Source organism: Leptosomus discolor, chromosome 4 (genome assembly GCF_034619465.1).
Source record: "Leptosomus discolor isolate bLepDis1 chromosome 4, bLepDis1.hap2, whole genome shotgun sequence".
Lineage (NCBI taxonomy): Eukaryota > Metazoa > Chordata > Aves > Leptosomiformes > Leptosomidae > Leptosomus > Leptosomus discolor.
The window spans coordinates 45,135,607-45,157,541 of NC_141394.1; the positions used below are offsets into that span (position 1 = coordinate 45,135,607).

Below are 21,935 nucleotides of genomic sequence, written 5' to 3' on the forward strand. Positions count from 1 at the left end.
CCAGCATCAGAATAAACGTATGTCCACAACTCCACAGAACAAAGCACTGGCATCTCACCGGCAGGGAAAGTAGGTTTACAGAAGGTGTTTCAGCTTCAGCTCTGTGTAAATATCACATCACAGAACAGGCACAGGGGGAACAGCATATACTGTTTTGTGACTAGATCTTGAACAGAACTTCTCAAAAGACAAAAAGATCATGTTCTTTTTTTACTAGCATGTTAAAAATATTGTTTTAATCTCAATTCTTTAGCAGTTCCTTCTTCAATGAGAAAGTAAAACTGTCAGAAATGTCTAAAATAAAAAAGATATTCACACAGACAGCAAATCTCTATAAATAATTCAAAATCTTCTGGATTTAGAGGATTTGTTCACCCAATAAATGCAGCATAAACAAATTGCAAGGAGCTGATTGTTTTGCCTGTGGAATTCTAGCTTACAAGAACAAATGATGTCCACATCTGTCCACATCTGTATTACCTCATTACCCTACTTTCCACAATGGCCGCTATCCCTAGTATTGTACAAACCACTCTGACTTCATAGTCCTATTATGGTTAATTTAATTAATGGAAAACCAGAAATGCAGTTGTAGAAATAGAAGGGCCACGACATCTTTCCATGATACTTAAGCAGATGCATAAGGATAGGGAAACTGAAGAATGAAACACACGTAGTCTACAACTTTATGATTGTTATCTTTATAAACAGGACTGTGCTTACAGTAACTCTGTGCTAAACAAAGCAGCTGACAAGCTGTGTCAAACTAAACTGATTTGTTTTCCCTTACTCGCAAAATTTATCTCTCACTAAATTTGATTCAATTTAGCATGTCAAATTACAACATGTATAAAACCATTTCTATTATAATTAACAGTCATACTTAGGACTTACCTGAGGTCTTCATTTTTTCCATTGCTACATAAACTACAAAAAGATTCTCCAGTAAGTATTGTCTGTGTTCCACAAAATCTTGTTGGGCGTTTTCCATTCTTACCATTAAGCTCATTTCTAGCAGCACTGGGTCATTCGACATGAAACAGCAACTCTAGAACAAGACAAGGGGATATGATGTGTGTGCAGTGGGGGAGGGAACGGAAAAAAATCATTACAGTAAGGTAGCTTGAGAAGTTAATCAAAGGTATTATCTAATAGACAAGGTTTGTAGCACCAAACTGCTGGCAAAACATGAGTAATTAGGACCTCTGCTAAAATCTCAGCAGAAACCAAAGACAGTGCAGGTACAGACAGCACAGCAAAAACAAATACAAAAAACAACTAAAAAGGACACTGAACCTTGAAAGAATGCAAATTTATAAACTGTCTTAGTCAGTCTCACCTCAGGGACTGCAAAACAGTTTCCTTTGTTAAATCCTCTGCCTTCAACAAAATCTGCCATAAACAGACTGATGCATGTGTCTTAATGGTAGGAAGACAGTTCATGTTCACTGGTCTGTTTATAGTTAATTTTTCCAAATCCTGTGTTTTTTGTCTCCATTTCTCACTGAAGTAATTTTAAAAAAACAAACATACATGTACATTTCTTAATAGAATACACTGTCTGTCTAGAATACTTCAGATAATTACAAATAGGATCTTATTGCCTTCTCAAAGTAGTGGCTGCTGTTCAGAGTCTTAGCAACTACAAAGACACAGACACCATTTCACAAAAAATTAAAGCCAACAAAGCAAAACAAAACTAGACAATCAACAGTGAGTAACATAAATTTGTCCTGCATCCCACCACGAAGGTTGCTAAACTCAGGCTCCAGTGCCCTACCAAGAGGACTAATTTCCTCAGGAGGAGAAGAAACCTCCACACCTGGCACATGCTCTCATGAAGCGGCAGCAAAACACCTTCGGCTAACCTGAAGCGCCGCAAGGAGGTACAGCAGGACTGGAGAAGCATCTCCGGGAATGGGATGCCAATTCTCCACTCACACAGCATCAAAGAAACCCTCACCACTGGAAATGGCTGCCAGGAGCAGAAGAGGAGGCCACTGTGGAGACTGGAGCACAGGGACGGTGTGCCCTTGGGAAGCGCGCACCGAAGAGTGGGGCAGCCGCGCTATGCACAATCTCCAACGCGCAGGGGCATCTGAAGCCTAGCCTTACTCACCAATGCAACGCAAGGATCAAACACGGGAGTAAACAGCACAGGATCACCATGATGGCAATGCACAGAAAAAACAGCTATGGAGCCTGAGCCTCGTCACACTTGAAAGAAAGGTGCCGCAGACCAGAGTGCAGGCCTATATATCTGAGCTAACAAAATACCCCATCGAGTACCAGCATTGCTGTGAACCAACACTCATTTACTGTGTAAGGACATTTGAGGAGAGAGGGGAAGTGGAGGTTCGGATGGCACTGTCCTGAACGCTCAGAGCTTCTGGAGGGTGCTAACAAGCTTGCTCCTCCTCAGCTCTACCTGACAGCAAGGCCACCTTCAATGCCTCTTAAGCACACGGCCCAGACAGCCCAGACTTCAGCCTCTCAGCTCATTCATCTCTTGTCAGTGTGAATCAAAAACTTCTGAAATGTTTCTGGAGAACGGAAATTACAGGAATGTAACTACTTTTGTACCCCATGTTAAATAATACAACATCTACACATTAAAACGCTTAGCTTTTTGGGTTGGTCTTGTTTTTTCTGGGGGTGTGTTTGGTGTCTTTTTCCATTTCCCCTCTCCTAAAGGTTATAGTGTGATGTGTGACATCTAATTTTTATCACAGGGTACGGTTTTATAAAAGCATAGCTAAAAGCACTCTTCCCCTTTAAACTGAAACATTGGAAATTGCATTGTTGCTAAAACTTCAAGAGCGCTGGAAAATAAGAAGACTTAAATAGACATAAAATGATAATAAAACATACCTTAACTTGCTGATACACATCATTAGGTAAACTGCATTCAAGGTGAACACGTAAGAGACTGGCATTTGCAGTTTCTGCCTGTAAGAAAGAAAAGTGAAGAAAACATCAAGCACGTTGCTTCAAAAGACATTATCATATAAATCCGATTCACAGACCACAATTTATAGATAACAGGACTGTTTCCGCATATGTATGACACAGCAACATAAGGAATTTTTTTAAAATAAATACAATTACTCTGTACAGTGGGCCAGCAATCAATCTCCAATTCTCAAGAATTCCATCAATATCTACTTACTTATCAAACTATTATTATACATGATTATAAATATTTATACAGCATCGACATAAGCAACCCTTACAAACTTTCATATGTCAATAAACTGTACTCCACACAGCCTTTTTTGTATAATAGAAAAGCTTCTTTCTTTGTTTTCTGTCTATTTTCTTTGCTGATTGGATACTGAAGTACAGTTGCTAGACCAAGAACATAATGTTTCTTGGACACGGCTTCATGCTAAAATGGACAGATACTTGTTTTGCCTTTTTATAAAGGGAAAAAAAGGCAAAAGGCAAAAGGCAAAAGGCAAAAGGCAAAAGGCAAAAGGCAAAAGGCAAAAGGCAAAAGGCAAAAGGCAAAAGGCAAAAGGCAAAAGGCAAAAGGCAAAAGGCAAAAGGGATATTTATTGTGCCAGCTTATAAAGCACTTAAAAAGCTAATGAGGCAACAGTGCCGAGAGAGCCAAGCAGTTCATGAAAGCTGTCTGGAAATCTGGACTGCCAAATTACTTGCACAAACTGCTCAGTCAGCATATCTGGATTCTAAACTAATAATAATAAAATATTCAGAATGACAGACGAGTCACACTATCAGTGCTTTAATTACAGCAAAATTACCTGGTGATTTTCAGACTGATGTGGAACTCCTGCTAGTTTCTCTTGCGATACTGAACTAAATATCTGAGGGGGATATCTGCAGGTTCAAGTTTCTGAAGGTAGCAATGCAACTGACTTTAAAAAATTTCAATAATTTGACTCTGAAAAAGGAAACTGTGAAGAAAAGTTTTTAAAGTATCCAGCACCCTATTTTCCCTGGGACAGGCAGAAATGGGCATGGTGCATCTGAGCAGAGAGTAGATTTAACCACACGCATTGCATTTCATGGGGTCCAGTTTTATAAAAGCACAGCCAAAAGGAAGCCAATATACATTCTGTGTTCCCAATTCAAGGACATTTCATACCAACATGACTGGGGCTTCACACAAGAGGGCGTCATAACCTCTGCAAAGGTCCTTAGCAGCGACCCAATCCTGTCCCCAGTGCAGCTCTCCTGGGAAGGCAAATCCCTGCCACCTCCTTTCTTTTTTTAACAAAAGCTTTTGTCCTCATCAAATTTTGAGAACAGTAAAAAACCCCGTTTGACTCAAAAACTTGCACCACTTACTAACCTCTCACGGCCATGCTGCTAGTGGAGTTTTAATGAGGCAGTAAGATGATATAAAGAGCAATTTTGGGGGTTACTTTTCTGGTCAGATAAACCTTGATACTTAGACTTCCCTTCTCAGTGGTTCTTGAGAGAACACTATTGCTTTCACGGTCCCAAATAAGGAGTTGTTAGTCCTTATTCAATGCTACTGTAGTTTAAAGTAGTTTAAGACCCCACACTGCTATTAAAAAAAAAAAAAAATCAGCTATATCGTACTTCTCCAACTTTTTTTTTTTTTAACTTCTTGACCTGGCATAGGTCCACATGGGACCCTGCTGCCACCTTAAAATTGAAGCTGCTAATGTAACATGCACAGAGGGGGAAAAAATGTTATTGGGGTGTATTTGATGTTGATCTGTTTTCTGCGAGAATTTTTTATTTCTTTTTGTGAAGCTATCTTCAGAAAAGCAAAAGGGTTTCCATTTATCTAAGGCAGACAACAGACACATAACTGTCATGCCCACTATCTTACAACACTGGTAGGACGGCTGCGTTAACCATACAGAGAAGACAAAGCATCTGAGAAGAACACAGTCAGAAGCAGAGTTTCCAGGAAGACAAACCCAGGACCATGTCCACATGTCCCAGCAGTGCAAAAACACTCCACCTACCCTGTAAGTATCACTGCCTACGAATCACAGCAGCATATGTTTGCACCAGAGGCGAACTGAAAAGGAGAGGCATGGCACAAGGGCAAAAGTTAGAAAGAGCGCTGCAAAGCAGTACAACCACTGCCGCTTCATTAGCTGGTGCCTCCCTTTTGTATTAGGTACGCATGCATACATAGTTGCATGTACGCACACAGTCAGCACCCACAAGTCCTGAATAGAGAAGTCTGATAGAAGCCACGTGAAAGAAATTCTTACCAGTTTTGCCAAGTTCTTACATTCAAATTTTAAAGAAACAGAGGCTTCTCTCAAAAAAACACCCCTAAAAGCCTGAACCATCTGATCTGCAAGGAGCCCGGGTCTCCTGGTGAAGGTGTAGGATTCTTGCTGAGGAAAAGTACAGTAGGCAATTACTTAGAGTAATTCATCCATCAAAAGAGAGCACCAACACGACGGCTGGCATAGGCCAGCTCAACAACCTCCAAGCAACCACAGACCAGAGGTCACTTTTAAGGGAAGAATTCCTTATTCTGACTTAGTTGCCCTGTCAATCAAACACAGCTCTACACAAGATTTTCTCAGAGATATTCCTGCATCATTATCAGGACTGTAGAGTCCAAACCACTTCTGGAGTCTGTCTACAGTATACAAAAGTACAAACACCGAACAAGCCTTCCCTTCTCCCTGCAGGCTGATACTTCAAAGTTTCCATCCTGGCGCTATAGAACTATTTCCACTCTGGATAGTGTTAATAAACTGTCCCTGTAATAATGATTCAGCAGAGTTTCATCAGTTTTTTGCAGGCAGTTATCAGGATGACACACCAACGAAATGCTACCATTCTACTACCTTCTTTCTCCACACCCAAACACAACAGTCGCACACATTTTCTTCTCTGATCCTCTGTCCACCAGCACAAAACATAGCTTAAGGAGACTTGGGTTCCTGCCAGGACTTGTAGTATTTCCCATGTCGCTGGTTCATAAAATCCAAACTCCCCTGGGAAGTCAGCAAAGCAATGCCTGTCTCCTACAAAGACACTGGCCCTTCAGGTCACTCCTCCACTGACATTTCCAGTGTCTTTGTACAGTATTTTGAACACAATGAGGCAGTGATGTAGCTGCTCCATTAGTGCCATCCAAATATTAAACGATCCCAAAGAACAGACAACTGGAGCAAAGACTACATCCAGAAGCTGGATAAACAAAGATGACCTATATGGGCTCCACCATCTGTTACAGCTTAGTGGTAACTAGCCACCGCTGAATGGCCACGTAGACGTACTATGAATTTACAGTGTTGGACATGGTTCTTCTTTCCTCCCACCAAGTGAGCCCAGAAATCCTGGGATCCAGGACCACAGCCAGAGCACGCCGATTCTGAGCCCTTCAAAAGCTGAAACTTTGAAAAGTGTAGCAGAAGGAGGGTGAAATTCAAGAGTACAAAAGGCAACTTTGTCTTTCTTTTCCTTTTCTTATTAATCACATAAGTTTCTGCTAAAAAACCCTGGGGGAACGCTGGAGAAAAAAGAAAAGCCTGCGTACCTATGCCTATTAAAGGATAAAAAACCCCACAAAATCAACGGTTGTTCATTTTCCACAAAAAATGCAAACGCAAACCTGTCACATATTGTATTTCCAATGGAAATCCTATTGTAGAGGTAAACTTTCATCTATAATCCCCAGGGATGTATCATATTTCCAACATAAATATTCCGCAGAGGCAGAATTTCATTCAAATCCTTATGTACAGTTCTGGACATTCACCTTCAAAAGAAAGTTTTACAAATTGGAGAAGCTGCAGAAAGGGATTGTCAATTTGGTTAAGAAATGGACAGCCTGTCACTGAAGAAGATACTACAGAGCATGGACCGTTCAGCTTGGCAAACCAAAAGCTGAAAGGTGCGATGCCATCCTCAAATGCTTTTGGGTATCAGCATCAAGAGCAGGAGGGGTTATATAAACTAAATACATATCTTAAACAAATATAAGCTTAAACAACGCATTTCAGATTGCAAGTCAGGTGTAGGTGTCCAACCACCAAGAACAAGTATTTGGGGTTATGGTAACAATGCCTCCAGCAGCTCTGAGAAGCACATGATGGGACTAAATGACATTACGCTTCTGGCCTTGATGACCATGGATGTCAGTATTACCAAACAGCTTAAACACAAACACCTTTAAAAGAGGAGACAATAGAGGCAAAAAATAGACACACACCATGCAGCACCTTGTAAGATTTCTCACAGGTTTCCAAGCAGTATCAGTAGACTTCAGAGGTAAGGATACCTTTAGCATATTGATCTAGACATTGCCACCCAAGGTTACAACTCATTCATACCAAGAATGACTAGAGGCTTGTAAATGAGGCTTACAGTCCCCTGAACTTACGCTGGTACTTTACTTCAGTTAAACAGGGGAAAGCAAATGTGCACAGTTAAGTGAGTATAACTAGTTTGTTTCAAATGCTTTTCCACTACAAATCTCCATTGTATGTTTAATAGTTATGTATCCTTAAGTTTGCACATGTGTCATCACTCACTCAAACCGCACACACCTCTCTTCCTTCCCCAGCTTCTGAGCCTAAAACTGGACAAGATAGAATCAAACCAGTTTTTATGGGATCTAATACTCTGGTATTAGTAGGGTAAATGGAAGGAGGCACTTCTGGAGAGACAGCTATCTGTAGAGCAACATTATTCTACAAGGAACCCAAGCTCGAGCCATTAGTTCCTCTTCAGTATTTAGATCTTGGCCACCACCCTCAACAGCTATGGGGCCCATCCCACTGCTGTAGCATTTTTGTCCAAACTGGTAACATTCAGTGAACTGAAGAGTAATTCCTCAATTATAGCCCAGCACAGGAAAATTACACCCACAGCTAGGAGAACTGAGTCAACAGTCTCTCACAACTCATGTCCTGCAACAAGTCTGGTGCCAGGTGGCACCATACTGCACTGCCAAACATGACCTCAAGCTTGTACTCTAGAGAAATAAAGCATAGGAAAATGTTCCTCACTATACAGTAAGGAAAATGTCAAATGCTCCCCAAAACTTCTCTACTCAGGAATTCAGAGAGAACCATGAAGCAGCAGAGTCTGCATCTATGCTTCAGACAGTACCTGACAACAACTCATCAAGCTATATGTGAAGATGCAGAGAGACATGTCATGAACAGCATCCAAAAAAAAACCTTCTCAGTTCTACCTCTAGCACCCCAAATTACAAAACCTGAAGATTTTGGTTCCTTCACAAGAGTCTGCGTATGCCCACAAGCAAGCACACCTGTGTGATTACACAAAAGAGATTGGTACAGATGAAAAAAAAGGAAGAGAAGGAAATTGTGCATTATCCCTGGGTAAAGGCAAGAGATTGACCTAATATATACATCGCAGACTGGAAAATACAATCTGAGCTGAGAATTTTTCTCAGGTAGAACAAAGACATCACGAAGGCAATCAACACAGCTTATACTTAGATAAAAGATCAAATTTTGTTACATGCTAAGATATTCTAAACATGTTTTTGAAAAAACTAAATCTGTGTACAATACAATAGGAAATTTGAAAGATCAATTTTTCTAGTTAGTTATTCACTTGAAAGGTTCAGTATGGCCTGGAAGCCTATGAAAACACCTGCACTGCAACCCAATGGCAGAAGCCATCAAAGCTTCTTTCAATTGAGATAGTTGTGCTTCGTAAATCCACCTTGCTATATTCTCCACAGCTCCCTGCTTTACTCAAGCTGAGGCAAGCAAAGCTGCTATCTTCAGCAGCGATACGCGCGGGGGGGGGGATACTCCAGCCTGACTCCCAGTTCTCGTTCTCATCCAAACAGCATGCCATGCTTTTTAACTGTGGCAAAATGTTGGTGTAGCCCTGCTGCGAACCAGCATGGGGAATGGGTCTGAAGTAAAAAACAGAATAAACCAAAACTTTATAGTATAAAGTTTATTTCTTTTAGGACAGATCAATTCTCCAGTTTACTTCAGAGCAGGGCCTCACAAATAGTTTTGTTGGCACAACGGTGAGCACAGCACACCACAGAAGCATGAACAAGAACAAGTGGGAATAGTTTAAATGCCAAAGATTGTCTCATAAAACCAGAACACAAGCTCATCACAGTAGCCCTGTATCTTGCAACCTCTCTCCTGCAGTCACTGGTACTTGGGACTTTTTGTTAATGATCCTTGCATCCCAACAACCTGAGGACAAAAACCTTTTATGTCTAAGAAGATTTATGCTTCATCTCCGTTTGAAATGTATACCGTACCAGCGTGTGTGACGCCTGGATGTTTTGAATGTGTGGAAGTAGTAAGTAGGTGTTTGTTAGCTGCACTGTAGGTTCTTCTGGAGAAGATGTCAGAGTTCCTGTTCCAAAAACCTGGTGTTAAAAAAAAAAAGGTCATTACATCAACATCTAGTATTTCAGTTATCACAGTAACATATACAACTATTTTGCTAGAAATAACAATCTTTCCAAGAAACAGAATTTTTTTTCACATAATTCTTTTAAAAGACAATTTATATTAAATATTAAAAGTTCCAATGTGTAAAGTAACTATACACATAAATGGTACTTTAGCATCTTCACTCATTCAGGCACTATTACAAAACCAAAACCAAACAAAGCAGTCACCAGCACAGCATCAGGTTATCTCAAAAAGAAAGCATCTAAACTCTTACTATTCTTCAAGCAATTACAATACACATATCACCATTTGGCAGTGCAGTAACTTCTCGAAAAACTCTGTTACTAGTGCAATTGCATATCGAATTCAACAGCTTTGCCTTAAGAATTGAGTAAAATATTTTATCATTTTGGTTTTTAAAGTCTGCAGTTTTCAGAGCACTGTAAGATTTGCAAGTTGATTGTTTTTACTGCATTCACATTCTACTCCACCAAGACTGGTTTATGACAATGAGAAGCAAGATAACGGGGAGAGGGGGGGATTGTTAGAGGTTAAGAAAAATGCCTTGGGGTTTTTCACTTGTATGCAAAGATTTTTAATTAAGGGGATAATACAATGCATTCTGTGTTCACTGAAGATCTCTGACTACAAATAGAAAATATCAGATCAAAAGGAATATGCTAATTTTTTTATGGAGGCATTTACAAAGTACATTTTACTATAATGATATCTCTTCTCCATTTGAGTGAATCTTCTGTACATAGCCTTGCATAAACGCATTAGAAACATCAAACACATTTCAAGGCTTTGGGCTCTCAAGAGCACTGTAACTGTGCATCAGCCACTCAAGTTATGCCCGATTTTGAAACTCTTAAACCTAATGCAAGCTGAAATCATGGGTAGCTACTTCCTCTGTTTCAGGTGGCTGGTGAAACTGTCCATGAAAACCAGTCCGTTACTCATTTTAGCAGAAGTCTAACAGGAGACAAACTGATTTTTTGGTGACACTGACAACTGCTTCCCCGCAACTTGTTGATAAAAGGCCCTGGCTGAGCTCACTGGGATAAATCAAGAGGTCAGGAATGAGTGCAAGGAGAGAAGAGATGTCAAAAAGAAAAGGTCAGTCACTCTATAATGCACTCTTCCCTCATCCTTGATGAAAAGTTCCTTCCAAATGTGGCATTACCTCTAACAAATACTAGACAAATGCAACATTTGTATTAAAACCCGTATATTTCAATTGAACTTACCTACGCTTCAATTTAAGAAGCTTTGTTTTCCAGTACAGTATCAAAGTATGGGAATGAAATAGCTGGATGGTTGATTAAAGCTGGCATCATTTTTAAATCACTGACTTCAGAGTCAGATTTTTCTTTACAAATTAATAAAAGCAAAGAATTTGGAGTATATAATGCCCCTTATAAAAATAAAAAAAAGCTTAAGACTTGCTCGAATTCACTAGTTAATCAGACAATAGAAGGCTTTAATGTACAACCATTACTTCAACTTCCATGTTTTAAGGGCCCAAACCCTGTGCTACAATCCCAGCGTGTTTACATAAAATCCTGCAGAGTAGCTCAAAACCATCTAAAATATTTCCTAAATACGTTTTTCATGACAAATGCATTCCAGCACAGTGCAGTCTAGACTGCAGTATTATACGAAACCAACTAGTAGCGACAGGACCATGATCTTCTAAGTACACATAGACAAAGACACTTAGTTTTACTACCGCAAGTAGCTCCACTAACAGTAGTAATTTTAACCACGTACATGTATGAGGGATCACGAGACTAGCAAGATCAGGTAAAAGAAATGAACTGTAAACATTACTCCACCTGATTTGATTCAGGAATTCAATAAACTTTTAAAGTCTCTATGATCAAAATATATGAAAATCACTTTTCAAAACACAAGTGAATCCAAAAGTCAAGCTAAAACTAAGCGCAGTTACCTGATACGAAAATACTCCATGAGATGAGGTATTTATAAATAATGAGCTTTCAATACTGCCTTCTTCTGTGGGCAGGAAAAGTACTCTGAAAGAAATTTTTCCCATTGCTGGAATCACCTGCAGAGACCACAAAGAAGCTTGCTTGCTCAGTGCCAGTGACCATGACACCCGCCACTCAGTTGCATGGCCCAACAGACATTTCCACACATACATCCCTATCTGTAGATCCCACTAAGCAGAACCTCAGCCCTGAGAAGTTTCATGTGTCCACAACTCTCGACGCTTACTACAGAGAACTGAGACCACACAGCTACTCGCTGTATTATGGCTGGAGTTTCCTGGCTAGCGCAGGCCTCATCAGTCAAGACTCCTTTTTGCACGAGAAGTTAATCACACAACACCAACAGCCTCTTAGTGCACAAAAACGCTTCCCTGCATATAGATATCTATCACAAAGAGCATCAATCCCCCCTGTGATATCATCAAATGAGTCAAAGCTGAACTTGGGCAACACAATTAGTAACCAAGTAGGTCGAACTGGAAGAACAATGACATTTATGCCTGCACAGTAATACCCATTCAGCCATAGTAAAAACACAAATCAGACGAAAGTGTAATAAAAATCCTTTGCACTTCATCAGAGGGTAAAATCTGGGCTTCGTCAAACTGAGATCACAGCAATTCATTCTTAACATGCATTATATCGTAATACATTGTTAAAAAAAAAAATCAGAGTTAAAATAATGGTCTTAGATCATAAGACAATTATGTTCATAATTGCAATACAAAATGCTTAAAACATTTCATTGCAGGTTTTTTTTTAGGAATATGCAAACCATTCAAAAGACTGAAAATTCAAGGCTATAAAACACCCACATGCCTGTGGATTACTGCATAATGCTGCATAGAGCAGAATGACATTTAAACAGCATCTTTTAACACTGAAAAATTCTTCTCTTTCTCTGTTACTGTAAAACACGTTTCCTACTGTAGGGTTTGGATGTCTTCTCCCTTACCAGTCTAAGTAGAAGCGAGCAAAAAAAATGCTAGCAAAACAGAAAAAAGCTGGAGGTCCTACAAAAAAGCACGAAGAGAAAACACAGGATGAAGAGCTTAGGCCAAAGGAAGCAGGAAGACTTGGCACTTGGCCACTACATAGTTTCCAAAAGTACATCAACACTCACCCGGCTATGAGCAGGAGACACATGAAACTGTCTAGTAGCTGTAAACACTGAATTCACTACAACTTCTCTCTCTCGGCTAGGGTTGTAGGCATGCAGCATTTTAGCTCTGGGTAACCCCAGTAACCTACAGGTGAGGAAAAAGAGAGAAAGAAATTATTCACTTTATAAGCACAGGCAATGCACAAAAAAGTAACGAACACAAATCACTCTAAAAGATGCCAATAAGCAACAATTTCCTAGTTGTAACTATTATTTGGAAACACGCCAAAGAAATCTTGCCCTTTAGTATATAAAGGCACATAAGCAACATTGGGATATGAGAGATGCACTTAGCCAAAACTCATTTGAGCCACCTGGAGCTTATGAAAAAAAACTCTTGCGAGTCATTCAAGTTTTGAAAAAAGAAATTCAAATAACCAAAGTCTTATCATCTAAAGCAACAATTGTCTTAAGGCTTTTGCTTTAGCTAATACGACCTAAAACCCAGCATCTCACACATTGATTCTTTGCATCCTTTGAAACATTCCTTTAACTCACAAGGAGACCATGTTTCTCTTCCATTACTGATAGACCAAAGAATGATTATCATTTATGAATAATCTTTAAAAAGTTTTCTTAGAGGAGAACTTAAAAAAAAAATTAAAAAATCTCAAGTATTCTACCAATATGTTTTGCTTGGGACTTTCTGGATTTTATTTTCAGAAGTCAAAGGAGGCAACAAGCTACCCCTCCACTAGGAAGCCAATTTTTCAAGAAATGAACAATCAGCATGAAGAACTGATTTGACATTCATGCAGAACCACCTGAAACATACCCAGAATGTGTTATGGTTTCCTATTCCCTTTTCCTCCTTCCTAGAACTATGTTGATTTTCATTTACAAAGCACTGCAAGGCAAGAAACAGTTCCAACTCTGTGGCAATTACTCATTACTTCTCTTTTTTTCAGAGGATGTCATGATCTCAGCTAATTAATGGTTGGACTTGATGAACTTAGAGGTCTTTTCTAACCTAAATGATTCTATGATTCTAATGCTCTTTACCCCAATGTAGCCCAGTATAGCTGCTCCTCCCTGCTTCTTTATTAGTCAAAATAATAATAATATAAGATACTCACTGCATTCCAAAATGCAGAACTGACGGGTGAAAATGTAAGGCCTTCCCATCTGGAGGCATCTTTGCTGAGAAGCTGGAAAAAAAAATGGAAAAGAGACACAATTAATATTTAGTTGGTGTGATACTACACATTGCAGGGAAGAAAGATACGTTACAGGCTCTGGCTCTTTGTGTTCTAAACACACTTTATTTCCAAATCTTTTCATACATTCCTCTTGCTGCTGTAAGACTGACCTTTTAAGAAGGTTTCCATACAACAGCACATGCTGGAAAGCTCATGCCAATAAAAGCGCAGTCTGAGAAGTATCCCATTTTAGCAGCAATGCTGGCTTGGACAACCTCCCTTCCTTGCACACATCCCTCAGTGATGCTGATACGCCTCTTTATGGGGCTGCGCAATGAACTACAGAGGGAAAACAACTTTAAGGAGTCCTGGGGAATGAAGATTACATCAGCATGGCGCAGATCCCCAGTCTTGTCAAGCTGACATTCACACAAGCACTGGTCCAAGCACACCTGAGAGATGCAGAGGTAGAGAAGTAAATATCAGCTTGGGCAAAACCGACATCAAAAGAAGCACTTGCCTAGCTGTGGCTTTAATGCAAAAGCCAACTCGCTTATTATATGCAAAAGCGAGTAAGAAATAATGTGAAACACACATATCATCATCTTTCCTTTGCCCTAGGAAAATTCACAACAAAGTTCCCATCGGTTCTAGTACATTTTTAGCTTATTTCAACATGAGTTGATGCCCCATAACGTAGACAGAAAGCCCAGGACACATTTACCACTTTCTCAATTAAAACTTGTCCTCCACAAGTCCCAACAACCGCAGCGGTAAAAAACAAGCCCAGCACTTGTTCATTACATCTACGTACCCCATGCTATGCTGTTAAAAACTTCCCCAGAAGCAATCTGCACATCACATAGCCAGAACTAGTTTCATCTTTACTGGATGATACTAATAAGCATCTTAACAAGGATGAGTCTGAGAAGGGAGGGATGGACTGTGGTCTCATTAGTTATGCAGCTGCTTTGCACTACATGTGGTAGTACAGTTAATTGGTCCCCTAGTTAAAAATGTCGTTCTGTAACATTATACCTTTAATATATTAAAGTACCTACATAATTCTGTTGTTATATTCCAAACCCACAGAGACATCATAATTTATTACCAGTCAGAAAAAATCAGGTTTATTATTGCAAGAACCCACAACTTTTATGAAAACATTTCTCACAGAAGAGAGCAAACTCCCTTGCTGCTGTAGCAGGAGGAATGCAATATATCCAGGTAGAGTTCCTAGTGAGCTGCTAGGAATTAACGAAAGAACAGATGATGCAGAACTACAAAGTCTTGGTTAATGACAGTGTCCTTCCAACCACCTTCTCTCTGCTCCAATTGTTGCTCTGTTCCTAGAAACACAGCAGCAACCACCACCTTCCCTCACTTCAAAAAATCAGCCTCAGACATGTATCCATAAGGCAAGTCTGAGTACAGCTGTAAACACACATAAATTAAAACAACTACTACAGTAAAAGCCCCAGACATTTGGGGGAAGGCACACTTCTTAAGGGTCCTCAGATCCCTTTTTTATATGCACACATATATATAACAAAATAAAAGTTAAGCCAGTGGTTTTGCAGTACAGTATCACAGTACCACCCTGAACACCATCACCACTTAAGCTTCTATCATCTTACAGGTACTGCTGAAATACCTTTCCCACCAGAAAAACTTTTGCTGAGAATGGCAAGAAGCTGAGTGCTCCTCTGTGCCAATTCCTGTAATGGGCAGCAGCTCTCCAAGGCTTACTAATCTTTCTTCTGGGTAGCTATAGCAGCATAAGCTCTTTCCCGCTCAAGCCTCACTCTCTGCCATAGGTACCCAATGCACTGACTGAGTGCAAACCCAGCTGTGGACATAGAAGACTGCGTTTCATTTGGTTTGGGTGAACAAGGCCATGCTGTAGCACTGTTTCCTAAAACTGCACTGTATTACTGTTCAGTCAACAATCACAGCCAGCCCTCTACTAGTCAGAAAACAGGAAAAGCCCTGTGAGAGCAGCAGGATCACAGGGCCGCTGCCCCATTCCTTCTGGAGAAGGCAGCCTGGACCCGAGATGGCTGAAGCTAAGCATCAGCTAACGAACTCTGCAGGCTCTGAGCTGACTCTCAAGCATGGAGGTTATTTCAGAGCATCCCTGCACACCTCTCCCCAGCAGCCCCAGGAATGGGACTGTGGTTACAAGACATCCAGCTTCTGCTCTGCACCCCGCAAAGCTGCCAAATTGTTCCAAGCCCCGGCCTGGCCCCAAAAGCAGAACAGCCACATTCCTACGGCACTCTGCTCATAACCCTGCCCGCTGGCCAGCTCCAGGGCGCCTGCACTGCTTATCAGAGGCCCGAGAGCAGTGCCAAAAAATAACGAGAGCCAAGTTTATTCAATAGCAGGACTAGTAGAAAGATAAATCCACCAGTTTTGGGGGGGGGTTGTTCCCCCCCAAGAGAGAAAATGGCAGGTTGCAATAGTTGGGATGGGCAGGGTTTCATTCTGCTCATCATACCTGAACAACCAGGATGCATTTTAAAGCCTACTACCATAGAGAGAAAGAGACAGGCCCATCTATATTGGAAATATAATTCTCCAGTGTGTTACCGCAAGTCACTCAAAGCCAGCTGGCAGAACACCCTTCTGCATCCCTGCTCTCCAAACACAATTCAACACATTCAGATCTCTACAGGGGATCCAACATGGAAATAAACATCAAAGGCAATTTATTAAGTAATTTAAAAGTTGAAGTCACTTTCTAAAACAAAACATTTACTTTTTAGATTTTTTATTTTAAGAACCTCATCTCACTAGTAGATTCACCTCTAATATCCCCAAAATTTCTCTTTTGGCTGCAGACGATGTGTAAAAGAAGTACACAGGTCATTTCATGAGAATGTTACAACCCTGGGAAAGACACACAAATATCAGTCTAAGAATGGAATCTTGAAATAACAAATGTGGAGAAACAGTCCTTTTCGTAACAGAAAAAGCCTGGTTTCCTACTACTCTTTAATTGCTTTTAAAATTAGCTAAACATCACATTACACATGCCTTCTCACAAAGCCAGACTCCACATTCAATTGCCTATCTCTGTTTTTTCAGGCAGACCGGTTGAACACCAACTTCTGAATGATAAATTTTGATACAGAAAGTCAAGTCCAACATTTCTGGGGACGTTTGTAAGCACAAGTGAACAGAACTGGACAGAAACAGGAGAAAAATAGAGGGCAGGAAGGGAATTCCTGACAACTACTTCTAACGCTCTAGTAGTAATGGCCTTTGTATCAAAAAATTAGTTTAACTGGCCCTACTATCACTTGTCAGCCCAACAATTCAATGCCCTTTCTCCTCTCCAATCTCACAATATATTTAAAATGCTGACACCCTCGATCATCCACCTCCAGGAAAAAAAGAATGAGAACAGCTAAAACACCGGGGAGATGAGGGAGTGCTCCACACGGTCACTCAGAGCACCCAGGGCAGCGGGAAGACGGGGGCAGGCTCTGGGGAGAACAAGAGGGTGAGCCCAAGAGACCTGCAGCTCCAGCTCATCACCCTGATCCACAGAAAACACTCAACAGAGACGGATGAATCCTGAGTGTGCAAAGGGGCTGGAGGGGAAGATGGGGTGAGGAAGAAGAGTGACACCAGGGAAGAGCAGCAAGATGGAGGAATGCAAGAACCCCGACTGCCTGTGCAAGCACAGAAATGTGTCACTCTAGGGTAGCAGTTTTGGGGTTTTTTTTTTGGTGGTGGTTGTTGTTTAAAAGGAGCATGACCTATAAAATCTTAAGCCATCGTATTCCCTCCACTGAGAAGCCCCAGAGCTGCTTATCTGTAGGGAAAGGGGCATCAGAGAACACGCAGAGGTTCCAGCCTTTTACAACATTTCCTGCTCCAGGAAAGAACCCTTTGGTGTCCTGTTGACGTGGGACTAACAAAAAAGGGGATGCTAATACAAGGATGCTGAGAGCGTTGTTAAATACACAGTTGAAATTGTTTTGACCTCACTTCTTTCAGTTCTGTTACTCTGATGTAAAAATAGGTGAACAACCAGGTCAGTATGATTTTACATATTTATTCACAGCCCCAAAACTTAATATTTACATGCAACGTATATTACACACAAACATTTGTTCCAAATAAACAAAGATCCTTTTACTTCCTCCCTCCCCAAAGTCCAACATAAAAAGATGCTTCTTCCTAACAGATTTATTCATACTTCACTGGCCAAAATCACAAGAGAAGCATTTCTCCTAAAAATTCAAACAAAAGACTAAATTTCCTCTGAATAAATTGCTGGGTTTTGTGATGGGTTTTTTTTTCTTTTGGTATTGTTGGGCTGTCTTTTTTTTTTTTAATAAAACTTCTAAACTGGGTTAATTCTTCTAATTATACATATAAAACACTCAGCAATCTGCAGAATGAGCTGCATCTGAGCATAAGCAAAGGGAAACTTTCCAGGAAAGAAGTTTATCCCAGTTATTTTTTTATTTTAATTGATTACTTTAGATTATCTTACAATGCATGTTGCCTGATGATTCCAATGGCAATATCTGTAGTTGAGAACAATTGTAATTGCTACTTGGTGCCCTTTCTTCATCCTTCCTTTTTGTGCCCTTTGTTCACAGCAGATGAAGAAAAAGTCAGTCAGGTGAAAGCATTTCACTGCCAGGTCTTTTTCCTTATGGTTGCAGGGTTTTCTTGGAAGCAGCAGGCAAAAAGGACTGGATTCTATAATGTGCAAGAGGCCTTTTTTGAGTGAATCTTCTTAGGCAGTATTGTTTTATTTTTCAGTATATTGATAAAAGGAAAATTTGACTTGTGTTTGGCATTTTGGTGCTTCATACCTTCAGTGAAGGCATTACTAATGAACCCACAGGATGAGGTTTTGAGATGCGAAAGCATGTATGTGTCGCATAGGAAAGCTCAATTTTTATATGTAAACTGAAACAGAGAAATGAAATTTAAAACACTCATTTACTAATTTTAGATTCATTTCTCTAGACTACACCTGCTAAACAAAAAGCAGACTAAGAGGATGAGATTCACATGTACGGAAACAATCAAATACTTTTAATAGTTCTGATTACAGCTGATGCAAAGGAATTATTTTGACAAATGAAAACAGTTAATTAAGAGGAAATTGACACAGAAATAGTAACAGCAGCTAAACCAAAGTCTATTTCAGAGCTGATACAAACTTTTGGTTTGTCACAACCCCTAGTCCCGCTCTTTTCTCAACCTCTCACCTACCAAAGGCAGTAAAAGCACCAAGCAGCAGTTATGAAGGTTAAACTGCAGCTCCTGAAAGACACACAGCAGCTTTGAAAGAGATGATAAAATTGTTTGGAAATATGAAACTAAAACTTGAGTTTCCCATCAAGGCAACCCTGCCGAAAGCAGAAGCAGGAATATTTTTAAACTACGATTTTTTGTAGTTTAAACCAAATTTAACTTTTTTTTTTCCTATAGGCAGAAAAGAGTCCTCAGAAAACAGAAAATAAGTTCACCTTGCAACAAGCCTATACAGCTCACAGGCAAGCTGTATGTGGTGTGTCCCTGTAGGGCTGTGCTACCTGGAGAAGCTTCAGCCCTGCCACGCTCACCACCTCAGCCCCAGAGACTTACAGGACTTCTCCTGAAGCCCATACCGACCTAAGACTCAGGTGATAACACATGAACCATTCAGTCTTTGAAGATTTCCTTCCTTTTTTTTTTTTTAAGAAATAAAAATGTCCAGCAGGTAAAAGAACATAAATGTGAATTTTAAACACTGGAAACCTAGAAGTCAAAGAACTCCAGTATTTTTAGCACTGCATTGTTTAGGGAAGAGGGGGAGGACTGACTCACTACTTCTGAATGCTTGGGATTGGCAACCCCTGGTTAGGAATTCACTTACATGCTTTACCAGAGCGCTGTGCTGCTTCTGGTAGAAGGGTGGCCATCTTTATTTCCTCTGAACTACACTACGTACATGAGGGACTGAAGCCTTGACTGTGGAAAGCAGGAAAGGCCAAAACGGTGTTCCCCATCAAATAATATGTCTGCATGCATACCTGATAGTTTGCATGTTTTAGCTACAGGAAAATAGGAAAGGGGAGCTAAACCAAAGTAAACCAGTGAAAAGTATGAGACAACCTCTCTAAAAACAAACTCCATGACTTATGGCCAAAGTCTTGATTTAAGGGGTCTGACAGGTCTAGCAATTTTTTATTTTTTTTTTTTAACTCCTGAAATTGGCAAAGTAGTGTATGGCCAAGACCTGCTCACCATAGTTTTGATGGGCTGATACTCAGTTTATTTCAAAAAGTATTGAGATAAAGAGGTAGGTAAGCCTAGCTCAACACATAAAGCACAAACCATTCTCCGTTACTTCCATTCGGCCCCCCAAGCATCGGCCTCCTCCAGCAACCTAAGCAGCCCCCTCTGCTCTTCTCCTCTAGCCCTGGTGTTTCCACTGCCATTAGTTGTCTTCCTCGGTAACCTTCTCTCATTGCCCGTGCTCCCTCTTCCTATAAAATTCTGCGATAATGTTTATACAAACCCTTTGCAGAATAGTTGCCTAAGCCAGCAGTGCTTCAGTTTTATTTATTACAAAACTACAAGAAAATTGCAATGATCAAACTCACAACATCTCACAGTATAGTGCTTATAAAGTCACATTTCTCCATGGGACGGAAATGGAAGGCCACAGATTAAAAAATTGGCTTTTCTCCCTACCCTCACACCCAAACAGTCTCCATGAAAAACGTCCAAAGTAGTTAAATGCAGACCACGACAAAAATTAGAGTAAGATTCACGAAGAAATCTAGCAGAGAAGATGAGCAGTGAGGCACGAAGCCCTATAGCAAGCATCCTGATGAAAAGAAAATGCTTTCTTCTCCAGATGTGCCTGTGGTTTGTATTTTAGCAGCAGCAGCACAATAAAGCATGTTTAATAGCAGAACGGAATTATTCCCTCCTATAAATCAGTCCTCAACTTCTGAAATAAGTGAAATCTGTACTAAATTAAGAAATCAATTCACAATAACTTGAGTTCATTTGAAATTGCTTTCTGAAACCTCCTCTTTCAAAGTCCTTTAGCCACTCAGATTTCAAGCAACAACCAATGCTCTCTACAGATGGTCCAGGGGGTCCCTGTATTTTTGAGACATCTTGGACAGACAGTTTGCTTTAGTGGGGGGGGGGGGGGGCGGGAGTAGAATTTTTAAAAAGCAAAAGATATCCAAACCCATAGAAACCCCCAAGCACAGACTTGGGAGAACAATAAGCAGGTTATCAGTGAACTGGGCATGCAAATCAGGCACCCATGTAGCCTAAGCTGAACCTGCAACTACTTGTGGACACAAAAAAAAGAGTCTTGTTTCAGCTAGGCTGAGAAATAACTAAGTTATTTGTTTTGGACGAGTGTATGAGGCCCACTAGTTCAAAATGCACATCAAACATTTTCCTTTGAAGCATCTCTACCACTACCAGTAAATCTAATACCATGGCAAGCAGAACATCCACCTTCATTTTCCTTTTGCTTCGTATAATTTAATAATTGCCTGTTCATTTTGCAATATTTCATAAGGTGATCTCCAAGTGCTTAAGACAACAATAACTGCTCTGAAACAAAACTGTTAGTGTGTCTCTTTTTTTAAGCTTTTTTACAACCTGACTTCTTAAAATAAGTCAGAAATCTTCTGTTAAACTGTTAAAACTGCAGAAATTACAAAGCTTACTTTTTTTTTTCCCCAAAAAAACCCAAAATAAAATAATTACTTGCCTAATACAAGTTTCGGCTCCATCAGGAGCCTTGGCATTCTTTTTTATCTTGAATTAACCAGGTCCTAGACTTCTGAGGTTATGAGAAAATATTGCATTTCATGTCTTTTTAAAGAGTATGTGAAATAAAAATCCCAAAGGCACAGAAAGCAGCTCATGCTATTTTTTTGTCTCCTTTTTAAACCTCAAAGTTTTTTAGACAAATTCATTTTTCGAGTAATTTGCTTACCTTGTAGTTGCTAAACCCTCAAACCCTTTAAACAGCCTGCAACCCAGGTTTGTTCTTCAAAAACTGACATTAACATCACAAATCATTTCTAACATGTTAACTTTTGCCTATCTTTCTTAATTAACAAGCATTAAGAAAGGCAGTCAAACCTGAAAGCACCCTGGCCTGCTTCACACATGTAAATAAATGGCTGCTTTTTGAACACTGCTCAACTCTCACAACTCAAAATCACTTCAAGAGGAACTATGAGACTACACG

The 21,935-nt window shown here is 40.1% G+C and overlaps 1 protein-coding gene across 3 annotated transcripts in view; it reads right to left on the reverse strand.

The window, feature by feature from the left end:
- TMEM131L (transmembrane 131 like) overlaps positions 1–21,935 on the reverse strand; it is an 83,634-nt gene that overhangs the window by 33,974 nt on the left and 27,725 nt on the right. For 2 of the 3 annotated variants that reach the window (XM_086464712.1, XM_086464711.1), the window contains exons 4-9: positions 13,628–13,699; positions 12,513–12,636; positions 11,329–11,445; positions 9,236–9,346; positions 2,872–2,949; positions 895–1,048 (exon numbers count right to left, since the gene is read on the reverse strand). In XM_086464712.1, coding sequence (XP_086320838.1) covers positions 895–1,048; positions 2,872–2,949; positions 9,236–9,346; positions 11,329–11,445; positions 12,513–12,636; positions 13,628–13,699 — 656 coding nt within the window. Of the gene's footprint in view, positions 1–894; positions 1,049–1,339; positions 1,436–2,871; positions 2,950–9,235; positions 9,347–11,328; positions 11,446–12,512; positions 12,637–13,627; positions 13,700–21,935 lie in introns of those variants that run through there. The other variant, XM_086464713.1, reaches the window with a different exon arrangement.